The following is a 25,428-nucleotide window of genomic DNA, read 5'->3' on the forward strand; positions in this document are numbered from 1 at the left end:
TATTAAAGACAACCTATTAAAAGCTCAAAACATAACACAACCGTAATTCTAAATTTCCTTAAACCAGAAGGTTAGTGTGTTGCAAAATTAGTTAAAAATCATTATTTTATGTATAACTAGGTTCAGTAAATCTGCTGTTATATTATTTATTTTAAAAATGTGTGTAAAAATGAGGATTTTTAACAAAAGAGAACATATATATGACCTGTAATTTACAATTCAAATTTCTCAAATTATTTATCATGAACGATCTTGTATAGAAAAAAAATTATAATAAAAACAAAACACATTTTAAACAATTAAGAACAGATGTGAACCTCAATATATTTGATAATATTGAGCTGATATGAAGTTTCTTCATCTTTAATTTGATTTATTATATATATTCTGTTTTTATGTAATATGATTTAGAAGCAGTTCTTTGTTAATCATATAAACAGTACAATAAGAAGAGAATAAATTATGCAAAATAATTAATGTTTCATAAGTATAACTATACTACTGTCATTACATTACATTTAAATATGCAATAAGAAACGTAATGTAAACTTGGTAACTGAGTGTTAAAAGTTATAATTTATCACACAAAGTATGCAACACTGTGATACTTTCAGGACACAACAAATACATACAGTGAAAAATTACACTTTCAAAGTCACTAATTTTTTATATTAAATTACAAGTATTGGCTAGGTATAATAGTCAAATCAATGTGAAAACATAACAAGGAAACTATTTGCTAATGCACTGCACCTTCTAAAAGAAAGGTATGATTCATTTCCAAAAACAGACATTAGCACCATTGACAACTTTTACAGAGTTTAGTTATATCTATATGGATTCACATGGAAATGAAAAGCATTAGTGTAATTAGATACACAAACTTTAAAACTCTGATGAGATTCAATCAGAAAGTGCACAAGAATGTAACACAACATACTTTGGTTACCTCTTAAGCATTACATAATAATAATAAGACTCCAATGTTAGGTTAACAACAGAGAAAAATTAACAGCAAGTTTATACTTTTGTCTCTAAAAAGTATAACACAATAAACCACCAAGAACAACAGCAGAATCTGTGTTTCATATCTTCATAAATGAATTAAACTACCAGATCAGAGGCCCTTTATGTTTAAGTACAACTTTTCCTAACTTCGAACTACTGAACATTGGGAAATCAGCCAATCAGCAACAGCCCCCTACCACAACAGCTTTGTCTGGTTCTTTGAACCAAAAAAGCAAAAATAACTATTGTTTTGTACAACATATCCACAGAATATTACATTATACATACAATAACAAACAAGTTTATTACTACTGTTGTATATATACTTTTGTTATAATGATAAACATTACATTATACTTACAATAACAAACAAGTTTATTACTACTGTTGTATATGTACTTTTGTTATAATGATAAACATTACATTATACTTACAATAACAAACAAGTTTATTACTACTGTTGTATATGTACTTTTGTTATAATGATAAATATTACATTACACACACTGACAAACATTATTCTTACTAATGTTGCATATGTACTATTGATATAACAATGATAAATATTGCATTATATAACTTCACTCTTTCTAACCTGGTTGACATCCAGAGAGAAAGACATTTTCAGCATAGTTGTGACATATACCCTATGAATGGACATGAATAGTCCAGTTCATTAACTGGAAACTAGTGAGGTTTCATTACAGCATCAGGCTGCTTAGGCAGTTGGTTAACCCCTGATATAGCTCTTTCTTGACATGTTAAAGTACCCTAGGTTTGTCTAAAATGTAGTCACTACAACTGTCCCTACCAGCTTATTCCTCTCTAATGTTCACCTCAGAGTTATCACTTCATACAAAGTCATTATGAAAACTGCCTCTGCTAAGGATGTCTTACACACCCAAGTGAATCCTAATGGTTTTGCCAAGTCTCTCAACAACCTTGTTCCAAAAATGTCCTCTCAATCTACTGACATCATTATAGGATAAGTATTACACTGCAATTAGCACAGATCATTCACATACACAGTTAGATTCCCAATCATAGTTCTCTTCTGTCACTCATACATGGTTAAATCAATTGTCTGATTCTCCAGAGCATGAAATTGACAGCAAACTTGGCTAAAACTATATCCCAATCCTCCTGCTGCTCCTTGTCCAAGAAGTCAATAGCATCCAAAGTTGGACTATTCAGTATCAAAATTAAGCACTGAACTGCTTGAAACTTAGCCCAACCATTCTAGGAAGTTACCTTATTAAGTATACTACAAATACAGTAAAATATAAAAAGTGGAAGATTTCTTCACTGTTTCTAAACAAAGAGTACATAGAAATTTCTAATTTATAATTCTCTTCTTTCATACATTATGGACATAAGTAAAAATCCATTGTACTTATAACTTACAAATAACCAAATAATACTTTAGTTTCACAGAAAAAAAAGTTAAACAAGTTATGACAGAAATATGATAAAATTGAAAACTCAAACTTATATTATGTCAAATTATTTAGTACTTGTTATTTGTTCTACCACTATATGCAAAACATTTTATGAATTCATTACCCGGCAATGTCATTTAAGATAACTTACCTCTTGGCAACTGGAGATATGATTATACACAGTAACTGACATAGACATTATCCATACCACAGTAAAATTCTAAGCAGAAACAGTTGATTCAATAGTCATGTGACACATTTACAATGTTAATTGCTCTACTCTATGGTATCTGGTTAAAGTCAAGTGAGGAATTGAAGTGAAATATGACTTTTTTTGATTTTTAAATTAAAATCATTCCATGAATACTTCTTGTGAGCATAGAACAAGACCTGCAATTTATGTTTAATAGCATTTACACTGATTTCTACCAAAGTTTATTGATATAAAACCTGATATTTCACAACAGTGAACACAATACAAAAACTTATAAACCCCCTACAAAAAAGTTGATTTCTTTCAAATTTACAAACAAACATAACCATCGTACACAGGACACACATCACACAAGTAATTCATTGATCAAATTAGCATATTACTTTATAAAAACAATTATATTTATGCACACATGTAGGACGTGTTATCAGTAAATTATAATACAGCTCACTAGCTTACTAATGTATGCAAATTTAAGTCTTTTCAGCACAATCTCGGTCCCTGGGACTGACCTTATAACCATTTTGTGCTCATCATTGTTTTATGCTATAACTTTCAAATTAGTAAGCACACATTCATGAAATTACGCAGATTATCAGTAAGCATTACAAGGCTTTCATACACAAAATATCATATTTTTTATTAAGTCTCACAGTTTGTTAAGCAATGTTTTTTTTCTTTCTGCATGTTGTCTATGTAACATGAAAAATAATTTTCAATTTAAGATTAAAAATAATTTTATACATCAGAAAATTTTCAAATTTTACATGCAAAATCTTTATAATGTCCAGTTACTCAAACAGTTTCTTTCTAGAATAACTACAAATTATAACTCAGAAACACAAGTTTTAATCTAAATAGCTTAATTCTCATAACATTATACATTTATATTTATTTATTACTTTTATTATATTCACCTTTCAACCATGCCTAGCTAACAATACAGATGTTACAATAACATTATGCACGTGCACTTATGTTAACATATCAAATAATATACAACCAACTCCTGTACTTTGCAAAGTTTGGAGGATTTAGTGGACTAGTTTTATATGTCATATGCAATATATATATATACATACACATACACACACACATTATTACCATTTACAAATATTTTTTAAACTTACATTTCTTAAAACAGAGAACAAGAGATAAAGACGTAAATCAAATAATTATATCTTCTAGTTAGGACCTTAGTAACTCCTTTGCTGCTTACTGTAGGTTGCTAAGCCTTATCAAATTTAAAATGTGGAGGCCATAAAATAAAATATACTTTTTCAGGTCTTATACATACATTTCAAATAACCAAAAAATCACAAATCACTATATCAATACCATAGAATTCCACTATGTAAGTGGGACAAAAGAATATCAACAAGCAGAATAAAACTCACCTTAGCACCATAAAGATATTTATCAAAAGAATAAGATAATGTCAAAATACTTGGAAATGGGTGAGAGAGCTGCTAGGTGACATTCTGAGCTTTCGAATGGTCATTCACATGCCACAGTCACAATTAAGTGTATATAGAGGAGCATTTCCAAAAATGAAGAGGTGAATGGGTCCACTATGTTTGATTTAGTACATGAGCAGTATCTCAGCAAACAGAAAAAACAAAGGTTCTAATTTTATGTTCTAGCTTGTCAGTATTGGTTATTTGAGTTGGTAATTCATGCTATGGACTTTGTATTTTGACAACAAAAACATCTGTTCTGAACCAGTGCTGAATTCAACATACCACATGACACACAAAAATACGTTTAAGTGCATTTTTTAAATACTTACTTTCAAATTAAGAGATCAAATAATATATAATACTAAAATCTGATACCCAACTTATTGACATAATTTTATAAAATAATAAATCGATAAAATTTGAACACTAGACCACAAGAGCAACAACACAGCCTTTGGCCAATGTGAAAAGAGTTAATGTCTTCCTACACATAAGGAACACTGAAGATGAGGAAAAGTGTTATAACAGCTAATAATTAAGTACTATTTTACAAAGTAATTCATAAATAAGATCCCAATCTGTCTCTCTAAACACACACACACACACACACACATCAGGTCAGGCTGAAAAGTTAACATTTTCTGAAATCAAAATGTATTTTTGATAATAATTACCCCCACTCACACTACAACTATTACTTAACTATCTGGGTTTTTTACCTATGACCATCTAAGCATTGGCCTAAATTTTTTCTCACTTTCATCACTATTTTATTTCTCATTTGATTGCCCTGGCAATATCTCTTATGTAACACTCTCCACCTAAATCTATACACTCTCTATCTGGGAGCTGAATATAAGCACCTCATCCAGATAAAATTATCGCTTTTTTGGGACTGATCCATCAGGCAGTCTGTAACAACAGCTGTTAATGGAAATGATAGGTAGGAGAGTGTTAGAGTACATAACATTTTATTCAAATTTAATTTTCAAGTTAAGAAAATATTAACTTTCAAATATGTTTACCTGCATTCATACAAAAGGTATTACATAACTGCCAGGGTTTCTTTGACCATCTAAACATTGGTCTGTATCTCCCTTGAATAAAACCTTGAGTCTTACCTTTCTTTTAACCAGATGGTAAGTATTTCCCAGGTTACAATTCATAGTGATGCAGATAATAATATCACAAAAGGATATATTGATGAAGTCATTCACAATCCTTTAAACCTCTACAGTTCAGTGATGCCTAGTTTAATGCTATTTATATGTCATATGTCCAATGTAATATTAAAAAAAAATTAACCTATAATATTATACTAAAACAATAAATAAAATATTTCTCGCTCATACTTAAAAGATATACAAGTTGCAGAACTCAAGACAATACATTATGAACAGATCTTGAAATCAGATTCATAAATCTGTATATTTCATACTGGTTGATTTATTTAAAAAAAATTAGGTGTTTATACTACAAATTCTGAAACTGTTTAGCCCTTTCTTTTAGCAGTATTTGAATAAACATAGAATAAAAACAGTTAACATTCTCCAAAACTGAAAATGTATTTCAAATAACATACACCTCCACTGACAATATACCTATTCTTCGACATTGGCTTTGTCTGTTTAAACATTGGTCTTGCATGCTTCAGTATTTTATAACCCACTTGAATACACTTGGCAATATTTAATTGCATATTTCTCCACCATCAACAATGCACCCTCTATCCTACTACTATACACAAGTACGTCACTTAGATAATGTAATAACTTTTTTGAAACTCACACTGGCTCATACTGGGAGGCAGGGTAAGAGAGTGTCACCAAAGGTAACAGTTACTAAAAATACATTTTAAGTTTAGAAAAATGTTAACTACAAAAGCATACTTACCATCCACCAACAATATAACTACCATCTCATACTGAGAAGGTGGAGGCACCAATGGAACATGACTGAATCCCAACCTGTACACATATGGTGATGTCTTTTACACCAAAGAGTAATGCTGGGAAAGTAAGCAGTACTGAAGTAGACAAACTCTCTCCTCCACCTTAATAAGTCCAAAATACAAGGCTTGGAGTGATGGGATGCAGTGCTCCACCAAAGAAACAGAACTCATTCAATCTAGAATTACAAATGTTCATTATCATTCCCCAACCAAGAGGACAAGGAGTATTCCACTTGCCCATGAAATTATGGAAGGGACATGGAACTTGTGCTTAACCAAAAGCCTAAGATGGCCTAACAGGCCAAAACAAATTATCAGATTACAATCAATTTCAGAAGTGAATAATAGATGAAAAAAATTGTATCTCCTTTCCTAATTGCCAGTTTAGAAAGAAAGGACCAATCAGGAAAAGGAGAAACAAAGGTGAGATGAAAAATCCTACAAACATGCCAACAATTCCAACTTATAAACAAGTTAGCAGCCAAAGAATATGTACATATACATCAACCAAGAGGTGGAAAACAACAGCAAACAAACAGATAAAGGAGGATATAAGGTATATGTTGTCATATGATAAAACAGTAAATCTCCCAGCTTGAACCAGAAAACTCGGGAAGGAAGGAAAACTAAATAGCCCCAACTGCACCAACAAAGGAAGTCAGATTAACCATCTTGCTGATAACAATAACACAGGAATTCTTACCCGCAAATATCACATCTAATTTAGTTTGTTCTTAAAATTTTAATTATACCGAAATCCACAAGATAGCACAAAAATTGCAACCCAAAGTGCAGCACTTTATCAGAAAAACCACAATCAACCCTTTGTCAAGAAAAAGTGATCACATTATCCAAGTAACAGGATAGAAGGCACATTGACAAGGATGAAGAAATCTGCAAGGGCATGTAAATGGGGTATAAAAGATTGGAGCATGCGAGACCAATGGCTAGATAGATAAAACCAATATCAAAGAACAGCTAGAGTCAGACAAAAAGTAAGTTTTGGAACTAATGTTATCACTAGTTATGAAGACACTTCAATTCTATAATAATTAGTATTTTTTTGGATAAAACTATGCAATAATTTTTTTTAAATTTCATTACATTTACATGTCTAAAGAGCACCCCAGTGGCATACCCGTACATCTGCTGACTTACACTGGTAGAAACCAGGTTTATTGAAACATGATAAGCAGGACACAGATAACTCATTGTGTAGCTTTGTTCTTAACTTTAAATAAACAAACAAACAATGTCAAAATGAGTAACAATTATAAAAAAAATGTGTAACTGATATTCATTTCACTTTCAATGTGGAACTGTTGAAAAATAGCACTGTGTTACTGAAATCAATTTCAAGCCATATTGTTCACAAAACTGAATAAATCGCTATACATAAAAATTTCATTTGATACATTTTCACACTAAAACATAAAACTAAACTTACAAAAACATCCTGATTATCCACACTTAATCTTTCCAATTCATTCTCCAAACCTTCAAGCTGTTGTTTCCATGTATATATTCTGTTATTATAAGAAAAATATATTTCAGAAACATTTATCAAAGAAATGTTCAATTATTGAAAATCTACAAGCTAAAATTACATCCAAGATTTCTCAAACTAGAAACTCTTTCAAAATATTTATGGGTAAAAATGAAACAAATCTGTTACAAAAGCTAGTCACATTTCTGACTCTGAATAGCCATAGGAGAAAGGGCAAGCTGCAAGAAAGAAAGAAATAAAATATTACAGCCAATAACTAAACAAAGACAATTCCTTTAACTACAGAACACCTTGAATATACATCTTATACTTCTAAGATACACTATAACTTTACATTTTTGTCTAAAAATGTACAAAAAAAATACATGTTAACCCAACATCCAACTTTCACATCTTAAAGTAAAATATATTCCATGAAAAACAGCAAATCTGATACTGTGCTGCAAAGTTTTATGTAACCCTTATTATTTATACAGATATGTAAAATTTATTAACATAAAAATAATGTTCATAACCATTTAAAGATGTGAACTTAAATTTTTAACAACTTCAACTGAGTCCAATTTTTGGAGATGCTCCTAATATGCCAGGTGTCCTATTTCTCACAAGCTAAGGAAACAAGCAATTGAAATAGATTTTACTACTGCCTCATCTTAACAAGTAAATAAACATAATAAAATCTTAACTACTCTAATGATTTTTCAATAAATACAGTTGATAACTTCATCAATTTATTGTACTTAAAATCTATGTTGGAAAAGAAAAATCAATATTACAGAAATGGGCTTTTGAAATATGAAAAGGTAGTTGTTGTGAAGTACATGAAAGTATGTCTAGTCTAAGTGAGAGAATATATAAATGTCAGTTTTTCAAGCACTTCGTCAGCAAGTTCAAGCTCCACTTATGTCTTCAGAGGTAAACACTTGTTTACACATATTTTATCCCATGATATTTTAAAATACACTTTTAATAGTGAGTTCATATGACAGTATCTACCCATTGACATAAACACGATGCTTAGATAATTCTATTAGTACAGGTGGACAAGCTCAACAATTATTTCTACCTTTAATCAATACGTTCAGAGGAAAATAAAATTTTGCAACAAAAACGATAACAACATTATTTATAACAAATGATGTTGCAAATAAATGTTTTGGAATCCTACAGGTTTCCATCTTCACTATCAAAACCAAAATAAAATAATTACATTATTCCTAAGTAGATAACTAAAATACCATAAGTGATAATTTAATCCAAATACAAACACATAGAAAATAATGGAGTAACAAACAAAAATATTGCACACATTAAAAAATGTGCAATTCAAAAGAAGACTGCATGTTATTCAGTGTTAGTGAAAGCTGTTTGATGTGTTACTTTAATCAGTAACTCCAGATCAGTGTTGTCTCTGCATCCAAAAGTTTTGTTTGTTACTCCTTTATTTTCTATGTGTTTGAGTTTTGATTAATATATCACTATTGCAGCTTGTAGTTATTTACTCAGAAATGATATAGTTTTTATTTTTATTTTCATATTGAAGGTAGGATTTGTAGAATTATGAAACACTTCTCTGTGTCCTATTCTGTTATATATAGTGTTGTACATCTTAAATATCATTATATTCTTTACTTGAAAACATCTAAAAATTGATGTTTTGTAAATTTTCAAAATTTACCAAGTGCCATTTGCAAAGAAAAGTTAAAAAAATATCTGAGCTTTGATCTCTGCATAATTATGATAAGTATCACCTGCAAACAAAGCCCTTACATATTTTTGTACAATATTTCTGTGCACCCCAAAGTTATGATTGATATTTACTTAGAACCTCACAACCTTAGCAAATAAGATTTAGCAAAGGTTTCATTTGTCCTGCAATATTCTCTTATTCTAAATAAGAAACTCAAGAATTTTCTCTTTATATCCTTTTATGCCACAACAGTGGTTTGGACAGTAACTAATAAATCTTAGCCATCAATCATGGTAAAACCAATAGTTAAACAAGACTGGATAGCAACCACTAATCAGAAAGTAAATAACTCTTGACTAAGCAATAACTTGTGAATTCTCAAACAGTAGGTAGAAACACTTTCCAAAACACAGACAAAAGAATTCTAATGTAAAATTCATAGGACTCAGAATTCTTCTTATAGTTTCTTTCAACAATTATTTTGTTTATGATGATTTTTGTTTTGTTTTGGCTATTTTAAAACTAAAGGAAAATTTCTTATATAAAATGACATATAGTAAAGATATTTAGGGTTAGTAAGTATAGTAAGCTATGGGTTCTAAATCATCAATTTTTTTACATACGAGTTCAATGGCTCAACTTTTATAAGTGTGAGCCAAAGAAGTAGGCACTTACAATTATGGTTACAAACATTTTTCTTGCTAACAATAAACTACAGTTACAAGAAAGTGAGTTAGAGACCCTTAATGGCATTGTAACTGGATATGAAAATGGAGAACTCATATTCAGGAGAAATAGGAAATTTAATGTTGATTATGCAGTTAGCAATCCAAAAGTAAATAGGCTGATAGTATCTTTTTATGTACAGAAGATGGTATAATTTAACCATCATCTGGTTGTAGTGATGATACTGAAAAAGAGAAGTGTAACAGAGGGGAAAAAAAAAGAAGAAAAGATAGAAATGATTGATAAGTGGAAAAAACATGGTTATATTAAAAACTATAAGCAGAGCCTAGAACAAATATGAGATAAGAAAACAAGATACAAAAAAGGTGAATGAAATATTGGACACAAATTAACACCATACATATGATGTGAACTTTGACCTTCCCATGGTATTTTTTTATAGTTAGATATTCAATAATGTGGGAAATGGAAGGGAAAACAAATTATAGAACATGTTACAAACATATTATGAATTACAAGCAGCATGAACATGAGACACTCGTGACTATTCTTATTTAACAATCGTATTTTAAGTGAGTAAGTTAAGAATGCATTTAGTGCTATAGAGGTTTGCAGCTTAATAACAGTAGGGTGGTCTTCTGACATGAGTAAACCTTTAATGCAGTGTTGATGGTCTGAAGATTCTGCAGCAATCATGTGAAATATTGTGACCTGTGGTTTCAACATGCAAATAAACAGAGAAATGGCTGAGTTTAAATTATGGATGGCTAGTTCTGTTTGATACATCTGAATGTTCACAGACTAATTTTCATGTGATGTTTTGTTTTGCCAATGTACATGACCTTTATAGTCAATATACACTTTATTTCTTCAGTATTCTTATATATTTATTTTCTTTGTACATAAGAACTAATATGAACATACACAAAAGTGAGCATGTGATTATTAGACATAATAACACTGACACAGCAACTACAGTTTTATTTAAAAATTAACTCTGTTGAATATATTTACATAATTTTGGGAACACAGTTAAAAAATCAAAACTCCATAATGAGAGGAAGAGCTCTTTAGTGCTTGTATAGAAAATGTTTCAAAGCAAAATTGCTGAAAATTCCATGAATTAAAATATAAAAGAAATATTAAACCAAGCTGCATAATTGTTTTCAAACCAAACAACATATTGTGCACAAATTGAATATCAAACCTTTATGAATTCAGATGACATATTTTGAGAGATAACCAAAAAAACAACAAAAAACAGGGTGATATGACAACACCTTTGCAGTACTGATAGGGTTAAACAAAATCAGATATTGAGCATTTTCTTGTATACTTTAGTGTTTAATATGTTAACACCCTCACTATGGGTAGATAAAAGTGTGGATGTCCCACCATTTACAGAGTTACATTAAAACTTTAATTTATTTTATTACCAACATAAATGAATAAACTTGATATCTAACTGTTGTTCATAAATCACATTTATTATTTCATAAGTTTCAGTTTCTTAATTTTATATAAAAAAAATGTCTGCAATGTTCCTTAACTTAAGAATTATAACATTTATTCTCTACTTTATTTACAACACTCTGAAATATAGAATTTAGCATAAACTGCTTATTACAATACTATTAAAACAATTCTGATATTTAGTCTTCAATCTTCTTTATTTATAAAGTAAAATAAGACCCACTTGCCACACTCAACTGTTGCATCAGTCTTTCATAATATGTCAACATTTTTGTCTTTCTATTTATTATAAGTGATTTTAAAAAATTCAGAGAGAAATGTTGACAAATACAATGTGACATTATGTTGATAAAATTTAATGCCACATATTCAGCACAGAGTATTGTCAATTTCTTATTCAGTTTGAAAGTTTATCTAATACTGATCAGATCATACAGACAATTATTTCAAACCTCTGTCTTAGAATGTCAGCTAAATTATAATATGTAAGAACATTGTTGCATTCATACAGGTCATTATTCTATGTCCTTAGAAGTATAAAGTAAATAAAGATTATCTTATGTATTAGTACCATCATTATAACAAAGCAGGCTTAAATATTATTGGCAACCAACACAAAATACAAACAAACATAAGAGGTCAAATGTAAGTATTACATTTATTGTTTATAGTTTTTATTGTCCTAAAATAAAAAAATGTAAATATTAAAATCTTATTAGGCTAGATAAAGTTAATCAGGCAAAATAATGAAAAAAATTCTTCAATACATATTTTATTTCTTCAATAACAAATTTTTGCAACTTAATAACAGTAGGGTGGTCTTAAATCACATTTATTAGCAGCTTGTACAATACGTCATTTGATATGGTAATGTAAGCTGCACGTTTGGCAAGTGATTTATAACTTGTGAGATGGAATTGTCAGTTATATGTTGTTTGAAAGGCAATAAAACAATAAAATCAGGTATAAACAGATTTAGACTGCAGAAAACTTTAAGTTATTTAGAATAACTGTAGTTTCATGTTATAATATGCAGTCATTCTAGAAAGAAAAAAAAGGGTAATTTACATATCTTCAGTTGTTACAAGGTCATTCAAATTAACCAAATATATAGTTAAAGTAGAAAACAATAACAAATAAAATATAAAGTTTTACTGAAAATACACTGACCAACCTCATATGGTTAGGGTACAGAAAATAACAAATAAAGTATAAATACTCACTGAAAAATGAAGACTGAAATTTACTTAAGAGGTTTTAAAAAATATGTAACGAAACATTAAAATTTTCAGATGAAGAGAGAGCTATTTATAATCTTGACATGTAAATCACTTTGCAGTTGAAGCAATCAAAATTCTCACTCTTATATTAAGGGACTAATCTTTAGTAAAATACCAGATTTGTGTTAACAAAAGGACTTGTAATGTACAAGGAAAGCTTGCCAAATTTTGTGGAGATACACAAAATACGTTAAAGCTTGTACTAAGAAAAAATTGTAATGATTACTTTCTGGTTAGGAAATCAGTTAAATCAACTAAGCCCAAATGGAAAGTGTTAATTTGTAAGAGATCATGGGGGTATACTGTCAAGGAGGATGTGTTGTCCTCCTACTGGTGGAAGGCTACTGTCATGTGACAATTACCCCATGTACTAGCACAGTTCACATTAAAACACAAATCTAGCAGCATGTGTAAAATCATAAATGAAGGGGCACAATAAATAGTTACTCTGAAATGAATAATGTTAGAAATTCAGATAACGATGTTCCATGGCACTGCAAATCTGTGACTACTTTAACTTTCAATATTACTCATCCAAATAGGAGGAATTTGGGTAATTATTAAAAAAGGATTCAGAACATGCAGAATACTTTATATTCCATTGTTCAATACAAACAAATTATCACAATTCCAACATTTATTTTGCTTTCTTCAAGAAATGTTAGCATATATAATAGGATGTTAATTTTTTTCTGCAGCAAAACAAATCAATATTTCACAAAAACCCACTCTAAACATCTAAACAAACCTTTGCTTCCTGTCTTCTTCAGTCTGTTTCTTCAAGTTGAACTCTTCCTTGACCTCTTGAATCTGAAATAAAATAAATTTATGACTGTTTTCTGAATTTCCCTGCCAACACATCATCTCCTACAAACCAAATACTCTAGTTGAATTTGAGTGGCTTGATTTACCACTGTACAACTGCAGGAGAAAAAAATGTTCTAATTGAATCCAATAATTATCTTTATCTTCTGAAGTTGCAACTTTGAGCCACTTAGACTTTCACTAATACCACTGTGTAAATGTCAGTATATAGTTATTAGATGAACCTTATGTATCTATTTAACCTGTCCAGTGCCGTAAACGACATAACTCGTCCAAGCCGATCGGTAACACAGTGCCACAGACGAGTTAATTCGTTCTCAATAATACCTAACTTCAACGCTAGATGTCAGCACCACACATGCATTTGACCTACTTACATATTGTTTCACTTTCAATCCAAAATGGCGTCACGGAAAAGGTCACAAAATGAAGAAGCATTAAAGTTGTATTTTGAACTTGGTTCGAGTTGCCATAGCAGATGAAATACTTGGCATTCAACAGGTTAAGTAACATTTGTTGTAGATTTGATTCAGCCATGCAAAAACACAATTGTAGTCTTTAATGTGGATAATATTCATCATCTTCTATCTAGCTACACAGACTTTTAAAAGCTGATGTAACTCGAAACTGTAGCCTCTAGCTATTAAAGAAGTATCTAATTTCGGCAAATATATTTCATATTTAGTTGAATAACTATTTAATGAGAAAACAAAACACTGTTTTAAGTTTCTCTGCTTAAAAATTCTGCATAAAAATTCCTTTTAGTTAAAAAAAACACTATGGCATTAGAAAGAACTGAAAAAATAAAACAAATATCATTTCAATTTCTAATTTATATGAAAGAAATAAACCTTAAAATTATTGAAAATAAAACACATTTACTATAAAGATAACTTTTATTCTAACTTAATCTTATATAAGCAAAGCTGCTGATAATTTTGAAGAATTTTAATATTTAATAATACATAATAACCTAAAACATACTATGTCATATATTAATACATTCATTACACTAAGTAAAGCTTCAAACACCTTCACCTGGATTCCCAACATTATTAAATTAGCTACTACTTTTAATGCAAAACTTGTGAATGCAGAATAATATATATAAAATCAATTCTCTTTTTTAATATATCTGAGTAATTTTAATTTTGTGAATGTTTAACCATTCATGAATACTTATATGAAGTGAAATACTGAGTTTAGCTGTAATAATGTTGTGATAAGTCACTTGACTAGGAAACTAAAAGTTATTTTCATATCTACAAAAAGCAGAACATTTACAAAACCAAATAATTTATACACATTTCAAAAAGGTGTAATGACAACTTTATACAAAAATCTAGAGCATGATTCAAGTTAACAATAATTATAATTTGCTTATACTGAAATACATTTCTAATAAGTACTTAGCTCTTATCACAAATATACAGCTATTCATGTTCAGTGCTACCCTCTATACGCAAAAACGTTTTTGCATACCACAAGCTTTCCACTCTCATGCACCACACAATTAACATAGTTTAACTGTATCTTATATGCAAAAAATAACACAGCTCCTCACCAGTAGGAGTGTGACACAGCTATAATTCCACATTGAAGAGATGGGGTGATAAAAAGTAATACCTTTTGAAACCATCTGAAAAAACACTTCATACTGATGACTTTTAATAGAAAAAAAAATCACGAGTTCACATCACTTCTGTACCAGGTATACTCTTTGCACTCTGTGAAAAAAGTTATTACAGACAGTGATGGAAAGAATGGAGAAGCACAACCAAAAACAAGAAAAGTGGTTGGACTGGAATTCAAACCATGATATCATAATCTCAATCACACAGAAAAAACGTCATAAATGAATCCTCTGCAGATAATAACATGGGAGAAATTAAAACTGGATATGTCCAAGGTGTAGAGTGGATAGGGCAAGACAAATTATTGAAATCAATCATGACAACTTAATTCCAGACATTAAGAAGAAATTTATTGAAATTTCATTGACCACATGAAACTTTGAAGTTTTGATATGGTAAGATCACTCAGTTGTAGAACACTGTCCAGAAGCCACCTGCTGATCGACCCACACTCTCCAACTATATAGGAAAGCATGAAGAAATGCAAATACGTACAAAGAAGAGGAAGCATACCACCCACAAATGTGTAGGAAACATTCAACCACAAATGCAGATCAAGGGTAATGGTAGAATCCAAAGGCATCCAAAGCAAAATTTCTTTGGTTGTGTGAAGTCTACTAAAGAGACTGCATATGTGCCTAACCCAAGGTGATAAATGATTCCATAGAATCTCATGTCTCCAAAGGCAACAGAACTATGTGAGCAGTAAGAGAGGAAGCAGCAAGGGAGTGGAGAAATGAAATCTCCATCAAATTTTGTCAAAGAGGAGAAGGTTGAGTCCAACTGAGATTGGAGGTGAAAAATGCTCCCAAATGGATAAGATATTGGGTAGAAAAGAGAAAAGACTTCTCTAATGTTGAGGTTGCTACAGAAAGAAAGAGTTGAATGTAACTGAGCATGTATGCACCAGCTCACAACTGTGAAAAAAAATGCTCAGCATGAACCCTTATATCAGAAGAAGGAAGGAAGAGGTGTCATGTTATGAGGAAATAACAGGATTATAAGAAATAAAGGAAATGGATAAAACCTGGGAATTCATGTTTAAAATGGCTGAATTAGGCCTAGCATATTCAGCAGGAGAGGCAAGGAGAGAAATAGCATAATCAGGAGGAGGAAAAAAAGGGTGTCAAACTCCTAATCATCATGAACAGATAAGGCAGGTTCAGAAGGAAGTCGAGCACTACTGGGAAAATAAGATCAACTCAAATAACATGCTATCTTCCAATGAATTTAAGGCCAAACATTCCTCAGTTGAATTCCCACGACCTGAAGCCTCTGCAATTTTACTGATAGCACATTTTAAAATTTCCAAAGTGCTAATACTAACTCTGGTACTCTGAAAATGATGAAATGCTGAAAAATATTCAAGTAAAAAAAGAAAAATTACCAAGGAAAATTATCACTGAAAACTTTAAAAATATAACAGTTGTAAAAGATAAAATGATCTTTTCACTTCATATGATACCGCTAAAGACAAAAATGTGTGATGAAAGCACAATCAAAACCTGTTTTGACCATAACACTGGTTTACAAGTGAATGTTCAGTCAAATTCAACAGAGTCACATGAATCAGGACAATGTGTCACACACTAATTTTAAACAGTGCTGCATTCACAATTTTATTGAATTATTTTATAAATTTATGCCAATAAGTTTGGAATCAAATTGTAAATTATAATTAAAACTTTAATATTATATAAGTGAATTTCTTAATTTAAAAGTAAATATTAAAAGAACACACCTAAATATAGATATTAATGAATCACGTGGTATGATGAATGCAGCACTGTTTAAAGTTAGATGTTTGTGATGTAAAAATAAGAATTATATAATTTCGTACAAATAAGGAACTCAAATTTCCAATATTATCAAGTTAGAATATAAAATAAGAACCTTGTATCTTTTTATTTTGCTGAGATATGGTTTACATACTAAATCAAACATGGTGGTCCCATTCATCTCTTTACATTTTTTAAAACAGCCCCTAAAACACACTTACTTCAATATATGTAAATAACAGATCAGAAACTTATAATGCTGCCTTATTAGCCACTACAACTTCTGTAAAGGCTACCATGTTTTTTTTCAAACCAAGATTTTAAGATGGTAGGTTATACCATATTTTTTTTAATCTAAATACATCTTAATTTCTAAGCTTAATAAATTACAGTGGAATTCTATGGCGTCAGTGTAGTTATTTATGATTTTTTTTAGATATATACAAAACCTAAAAAAAAAAAATTGTTTAATATCCTCCATGTGCAAAATTTTAAAAGGCTTAGCAACCTACGTTCAGCAGCAACAAAGTACAAAGACCACAGTGAGAAGAGAATTATTTTTCTTCTTGATTTATCGTTCTGTACTTTAAGAAACATAAGTTTAATTTTTTTTCTAAATAGTAATAATCTATATACATATATAATGTATAATAATTGATATGTGATTGTATATCATAAAATACTAGTCTATTAAAACACACCAAACACAGGCAAGACTAAAAGTCAGTTTTATATATTGTTGGATACATAACAAGTGCACATGCACCGTTTCAGTGAAAATTATGTTAGCTAGACATGGCTGGTGCAAGGTCAATGTGATAATAAATACTTATATAAATATATAGTGTCACAAGACTTAAGCTACACAGGCTAAATCTTTGCATTTTCATGTTATAATATGTAGTCATTCTAGCATGAAAAAAGCATAATATATATTTCCATTTTTTTTTTTATAATGGTTGTGAGGTTGGTCAAGTGACAGACCCCACACAGTTAGAGTATAGAAAATAGCATAAAATATAGTCTTAGTGAAAACAAAAATCTGAAATATATTTAGGAGGTTTAAGAGACTATGCAACTTATATTTGAGATTTTTGGGAGGAACAATAGTTTTCTAATCATAACACGACTAGTTATGAAACAGACTTCTGTCAGAATATTTCATTAAAAATTAATTTCTTGTAATCTTTACTAAAGGTATACCAACATTTGTGAAAATACATGTTAAATCAGAAGTTATAGTGCAAATGCTTAACAAGTGCAAATACGTAGACAAACTAGTATATATTTTTCCAAAGCCTTTCACGAAAGAGTCAAAATATACCAGAATGTAACTAAATAGATGAAAGTTTATAAAACAGCCTTTTTTTTTCTCTCCCATAAAAACATTTATTTTAGTGCTACATAATTATTTTATAGCAGAGACCCTGTATGAACTAGAGACTAATAACAAGTTACACTTCCTTTTGGGTTTTATTTCTAATTCATAATAAGCCTACTTTTGTTCTTTTAACAACATAAAATATCAATTAAGACTTTTCAACAAAAACAAAAGACATGAAATTGTTTCTCCAATACATCATAATTCTGAAATGTTAAATACGTATCATGATCAACCGAAATATGCTCAAGTGCAGATACCATGAATATACAGCAGCTATTAATATTCTGCTGCACTTGCAAAATCTTCACCATTACAAATTCTAAAACCAAAGTTCTATATTATCTTCAAAATCACTCAAAAATCTTCCAATAATTGTTTTATATATACATACATTGGTCAAATAGATAAAAACATGTCAAAGATCAGTTAGACAACTGCTTCCAAAAGAAGAGTAAGATATTTACTGTAATTAAAATACTTACCTTTTCACTATACTCTTCAAACTGTTTTGTACGATTCACAACTTTCTGCCCATATTCCCTTGCTTCCTGACTCTGTACCAAATTAAACATAAAATGAGCATCTATTTATAAATGTTTTTTTAGTAATTGAATGATAGCCAAATAGCTTCTAAAAAATATCCACCAATTCTTGGTTAAATGCAAACAGCTTTGCTAAATATGAAATTACTGATTAATCAGATATAAATATCTTGCTTTAGAAAATGCTTCCTACTAAAAATATCACTGTTTAAATATCATAACATGAACATTTTCCTACTTGTTTTAAATCACTGATACTTTGTTGTTAATTTGTAGTCCATATTATCATTTAACCTCTAGGTGCAGGCAGGTCAAAGTCTGCACTTCAATATCACATTTCACATTTACATTCAAAATGTAATTAAACTATTTTATCATTAATGTATAGTACTTAATTTCAGTCAAATTCGAGTTTCAATATTGTTAAGATCAAATTTCTTAATTTCAAAAGATAATATTTAAGATATTTTCAATTTCTACTTTTATGTATCACTCAAAACTGCATATTTAAGAAATTCTTTCCACCACTATATTACTTTTTAAGTTTTGGAAGACACACTTGTACATCAAATATCCCAAGCTAAAATTAAAACTTACATCCTTTGTTCTTCCTTTAAGGAGATATATGCTATAAACTGATATTAAAAAAAATTGAATAATTCTCTCTGACATTTGGTACTTAACTATTTAAAAATAACTATCAGAAAAAACAAGATTTTAATACAGTGTTTTCATTATGAGGTTACTGAGTTACTCTGCATCAGTAACACAGTTTGTTATTACTGATATCTCGTCACCACGTACAAAAAATATTTTATTACATACATATTTTAGTTAGAAAACCATTTAGATTATTACAGTCTTATTTAAGATGTTAACGTTTTGTCAGATTTTAAATTGCATATTTAAAACAAATATAAAACTAACAATGCCTCTACAAAATAAATAGGGTTACCTTTAACCTTGACTTTGAGAAAAAATATACAAGACTTACATTCCATTTAAGTAAAGTACAGTACATATTTACGTAAGTGTGGTGCAAAATATTTTGATGACAGAAATCTCTATTAAGCATTATTTTTTATGTTTATGATATTCAAACAAGGTATAATCATGATTTAATTTTAATAAAAGACAATAGCAACCTTATTGATGAATGTTATTAGTAAAAGTCAAATGTCTTCATTATTTTATTTACAGCAGATTGGTGCAAAATTACTACATATTTTAAAAGGAAACAATGGTAAATGCACAGTGGTGACATTTAGCTGGAATTAATGATTCATTGCCCAAGTACAGTAAAACCTGTCTAAGCTGGAAACTGATAGGGTGTAAACCTGTACAACCTGGAAATGCCAAAATTTTCCAGCATTATCTTAAGATTTCTCTTATAAAGGGCCCTCTGTATGGTGGAACCTGCATCAAGTGGACAGAAAACTATCTTTCACTTACCTGATCTATCAACAAGTAGGATTATAACCTGAGTAAAGTGGAAAAAAATGTTTTTGGTTAAATATTAATTTCTTATTTAAATAATAACTTCTTTAAATATTAATAAATTTTGTTAATCAGACATTTTGTTACAGTAAGTATTGGTTAAATATATTCTGTTCTTTTTTCTGCCATCATTATTCCTGAGATCGCTATTCAAAATAATGATTGACTGTACGCTTGGTCGCATTTGCTGATAGAAAACAAGAGAAACCAGGGATAATAGGTAAAAGTGAAAATTGTGCCATTTCAAAAATTTAAGTAAGAATCAACTTCCTGTGGAATGGAAAGCGAATAATAAAGCATGGATGACAAGTGCTATATTCTAGGAATTTTGAACAAATTAAACAAAAGAATGGAATAAGAAAATAGGAATATTCTACTTTTCCTGGATAATGCAACTTGTCACCCAAAAGTTCAACTTTCAAATGTTCATTTAGTCTTTCTACCTCCATGTACAACATCAGTTCTACAGCCACTAGATAATGGAATTATACAGTGTATAAAATTGAAATACAAAAAATTGGTGCTTCAGCATATTATTGCAAACATGGACGATTGTAAGAGAACATCTGAAATGACCATGAAAATTGATGTGTTAGATGTAATTGTATTTTTAAGTCATTCAATCAAATGCATAAAAGATGAATGTGTAATAAAGTGCTTTCAAGACTGTGGATTTGTTCTTGATAATGGCGGAGATTGCAGAGAAGTTGTTTGTTATGACGATTCTAGTGAAATCAAAACTCTGAGAAGACTGATGCAAATGATTCTGTGAATGCTGAAAGTTTTGTGAAAGTTGACAAGAATGTTTTAACAGAAACTGATGAAACTGATTTAAAATCTATGATAGAATTGCAAGATGGTAACAGTGTGAGAGATTCAAAAGATGAACAAAATGTAAATGATAGTGAGGAAATAAAAATTCCTACTTCGTCGTAAGTGTTAAGTTATATTAACAATTTCAAACTGTATGCAGAAATGAAGGGAAAAATAAATTTCACAAAAAGGCCATAGAATTGGCATTCTCTCAACTGCATGGGAAAGCCTATTAAAAACAAAACAGTTGAAACTGGACACTTTCATCAAATAAATTTGATTAAGATTTTGTGTACTGATTTATATTTTGAATGTCTATTTTTGTTCTTATTCTAATAACTTTATTCACAAACATCTTAATTCTCTTGATTCACGCAAGTATAATATTCCGCTCAAAAATTGTAAATAATTAAGGAAATGCATGTTCACCATCTAAGCCAAAAATTTCACTCCATCCCATGAGACTCCACCTTATACAGGTTGAACTGTATTATATCTGTGTGAGAATAAATCTACAGAAACAAATTACCATCTGAATAAGTAATGAAGATGACAAACAGACATCTTTCATTTGTTTGTACAGGTGTGCTGGTAGGAGGAGTGCATGTACTAATAAATTAATGAGTCCATTAATTCATTGATAATTAAATCCAATTAATCACCCAGTGCCACTGAGAAAGGTATATAACAGCCCTTTTCATACATAAAATTCATGAAGATTTGTTCAGATTAAAGACTTATAATTTCAAAGATAAGAATATCCTTTGTAATTAATGGCTATAGGAAAAAGGAATATATATATATAGTTAGGTAAATGGATCAATCAAGAAAAAGACCTACACAGGATTTGCAGTGGTACAAGGTTGGTAGTACCAACTAGGTACCAATATGAGAGTATCTCTTAATCATGTGACTTGAGCAGTTAGGAATTCAACTGTTTTTCTCAGTGTGTTCTTGTGGGAAAATGTTTTCAAATCAAACCAAACTGTCAAGTATCTGTAAGCTCATGTAGTCTGGTGACTGTGGCAATGAATTAGTTAAAATCCAGGCTTTCTATTGGTTATAAATATAATGAGATTGGCTGAAGAAAAACCTATTAGCAAATTGTAAATTAGAGTATGTCAGAGGTAGGCATGGAAAGTGGTTTCTTAATTTTCAATGATTGTTCTTTAGCCTGATAAGATGGAAGATTATAAAAATATGACTTCAGTCTTGTTAAGAACCAATCAACAATATCATGATAAATATGTATTTATATTCAAGTTAAATCAAATTTTGAAATGTGATTGATAGTGTGATTAATTACTTATAATTTAATATAAAATATCCTAACTGTTAAACAAAATTATCTATCAACAACAGTCACGGTGGTTCTCTCATTGCTTCAAATTGAATGATGAGCAATCTCTAAGTGTGATTCTCTTCGAATACAGCATGACAAGTGGCCACCATAAACAGAAGACAGACAGAAACACTAACAGACACCATGGCTCACAATACATGTAAGACAGTGACTAAAGTATAGTATGAGTACATTTATATATTTGCAATCAGTAAAAAGAAAATTAAAAAAATATATACATTCCAGGTACATTCCCTAGTTTGAAAATGTGCTGTACCAGCATACACAATAACCTAATAATAAAATAAAGCAAAAATATTAAAAACATTGTATACAGATGAAAAAAAATATTGTATTACCAGTGTTTATTCCAAGCCCAACAAGCATTCAAGATATATTATGAATACATGATATATGGTGAATCCATGATATATTATGAATATATGATATATGGTGTTTATAAACATTTTGTTACCAAATTTATTTTCTGTGCTCTCTTTTCTTTTATAATGATTTACTATTTTCAGACACTGAATTTGCTAATACATGATTTTTCAATTTTAGTAGTTTTTAAATAAAACATCATTCAAAACACATATGGCAACACCTGTATGCTTATACCACTATCCAGTACTTACTTTTAAATAAAACAAACCAGTTTTAAACAAATATATAACAAACATACCAGTATGTTTATACCACTATCCAGTAATTACTTTTAAATAAAGCAAACCAGTTTTAAACAAATATACAACACATACCAGTACGTTTATACCACTATCCAGTAATTACTTTTAAATAAAACAAACCAGTTTTAAACAAATATATAACAAACATACCAGTACGTTTATACCACTATCCAGTAATTACTTTTAAATAAAGCAAACCAGTTTTAAACAAATATACAACACATACCAGTACATTTATACCACTATCCAGTAATTACTTTTAAATAAAGCAAACCAGTTTTAAACAAATATACAACACATACCAGTACATTTATACCACTATACAGTACTTACTTTTAAATAAAACAAACCAGTTTTAAACAACTATATAACAAACATACCAGTATGTTTATACCACTATCCAGTAATTACTTTTAAATAAAGCAAACCAGTTTTAAACAAATATACAACACATACCAGTATGTTTATACCACTATCCAGTAATTACTTTTAAATAAAGCAAACCAGTTTTAAACAAATATACAACACATACCAGTACATTTATACCACTGTTCGGTACTTACTTTTAAATAAAACAAACCAGTTTTAAACAAATATATAACAAACATACCAGTATGTTTATACCACTATCCAGTAATTACTTGTAAATAAAATAAACCAGTTTTAAACAAATATATAACAAACATACCAGTATGTTTATACCACTATCCAGTAATTACTTGTAAATAAAACAAACCAGTTTTAAACAAATATATAACAAACATACCAGTATGTTTATACCACTATCCAGTAATTACTTTTAAATAAAGCAAACCAGTTTTAAACAAATATACAACACATACCAGTACATTTATACCACTGTTCGGTACTTACTTTTAAATAAAACAAACCAGTTTTAAACAAATATATAACAAACATACCAGTACGTTTATACCACTATCCAGTACTTACTTTTAAATAAAACAAACCAGTTTTAAACAAATATATAACAAACACACCAGTATGTTTATACCACTATCCAGTAATTACTTTTAAATAAAGCAAACCAGTTTTAAACAAATATACAACACATACCAGTACGTTTATACCACTATCCAGTACTTACTTTTAAATAAAACAAACCAGTTTTAAACAAATATATAACAAACATACCAGTATGTTTATACCACTATCCAGTAATTACTTTTAAATAAAACAAACCAGTTTTAAACAAATATACAACACATACCAGGACGTTTATACCACTATCCAGTACTTACTTTTAAATAAAACAAACCAGTTTTAAACAAATATATAACAAACATACCAGTATGTTTATACCACTATCCAGAAATTACTTTTAAATAAAGCAAACCAGTTTTAAACAAATATACAACACATACCAGGACGTTTATACCACTATCCAGTACTTACTTTTAAATAAAACAAACCAGTTTTAAACAAATATATAACAAACATACCAGTATGTTTATACCACTATCCAGAAATTACTTTTAAATAAAGCAAACCAGTTTTAAACAAATATACAACACATACCAGTACGTTTATACCACTGTTCAGTACTTACTTTTAAATAAACCAAACCAGTTTTAAACAAATATATAACAAACATACCAGTACGTTTATACCACTATCCAGTAATTACTTTTAAATAAAGCAAACCAGTTTTAAACAAATATATAACACATACCAGTACGTTTATACCACTGTTCAGAACTTACTTTTAAATAAAACAAACCAGTTTTAAACAAATATATAACAAACATACCAGTATGTTTATACCACTATCCAGTAATTACTTTTAAATAAAACAAACCAGTTTTAAACAAATTTATAACAAACATACCAGTATGTTTATACCACTGTTCAGAACTTACTTTTAAATAAAACAAACCAGTTTTAAACAAATATATAACAAACATACCAGTACGTTTATACCACTGTTCAGAACTTACTTTTAAATAAAACAAACCAGTTTTAAACAAATATATAACAAACATACCAGTATGTTTATACCACTATCCAGTAATTACTTTTAAATAAAACAAACCAGTTTTAAACAAATTTATAACAAACATACCAGTATGTTTATACCACTGTTCAGAACTTACTTTTAAATAAAACAAACCAGTTTTAAACAAATTTATAACAAACATACCAGTACGTTTATACCACTGTTCAGTACTTACTTTTAAATAAAACAAACCAGTTTTAA

General features: G+C 29.4%; 2 protein-coding genes across 2 annotated transcripts in view; one reads left to right on the top strand and one right to left on the bottom strand.

The window, feature by feature from the left end:
• Window positions 1–25,428, top strand: part of LOC143240139 (nicotinamide N-methyltransferase-like) — a 425,422-nt gene that overhangs the window by 51,652 nt on the left and 348,342 nt on the right. The window lies entirely within an intron of this gene.
• The window catches only part of LOC143236085 (structural maintenance of chromosomes protein 5-like), a 77,426-nt gene that overhangs the window by 10,326 nt on the left and 41,672 nt on the right, over window positions 1–25,428 (bottom strand). The window contains exons 7-9 of the mRNA XM_076474353.1: window positions 18,813–18,884; window positions 13,458–13,519; window positions 7,520–7,598 (exon numbers count right to left, since the gene is read on the bottom strand). Of these exons, the coding sequence (XP_076330468.1) occupies window positions 7,520–7,598; window positions 13,458–13,519; window positions 18,813–18,884 (213 nt within the window). The remainder of the gene's footprint in view (window positions 1–7,519; window positions 7,599–13,457; window positions 13,520–18,812; window positions 18,885–25,428) is intronic.

The sequence above is a fragment of the Tachypleus tridentatus genome, chromosome 13 (genome assembly GCF_004210375.1).
Source record: "Tachypleus tridentatus isolate NWPU-2018 chromosome 13, ASM421037v1, whole genome shotgun sequence".
In the NCBI taxonomy this organism is placed as follows: Eukaryota; Metazoa; Arthropoda; class Merostomata; order Xiphosura; family Limulidae; genus Tachypleus; species Tachypleus tridentatus.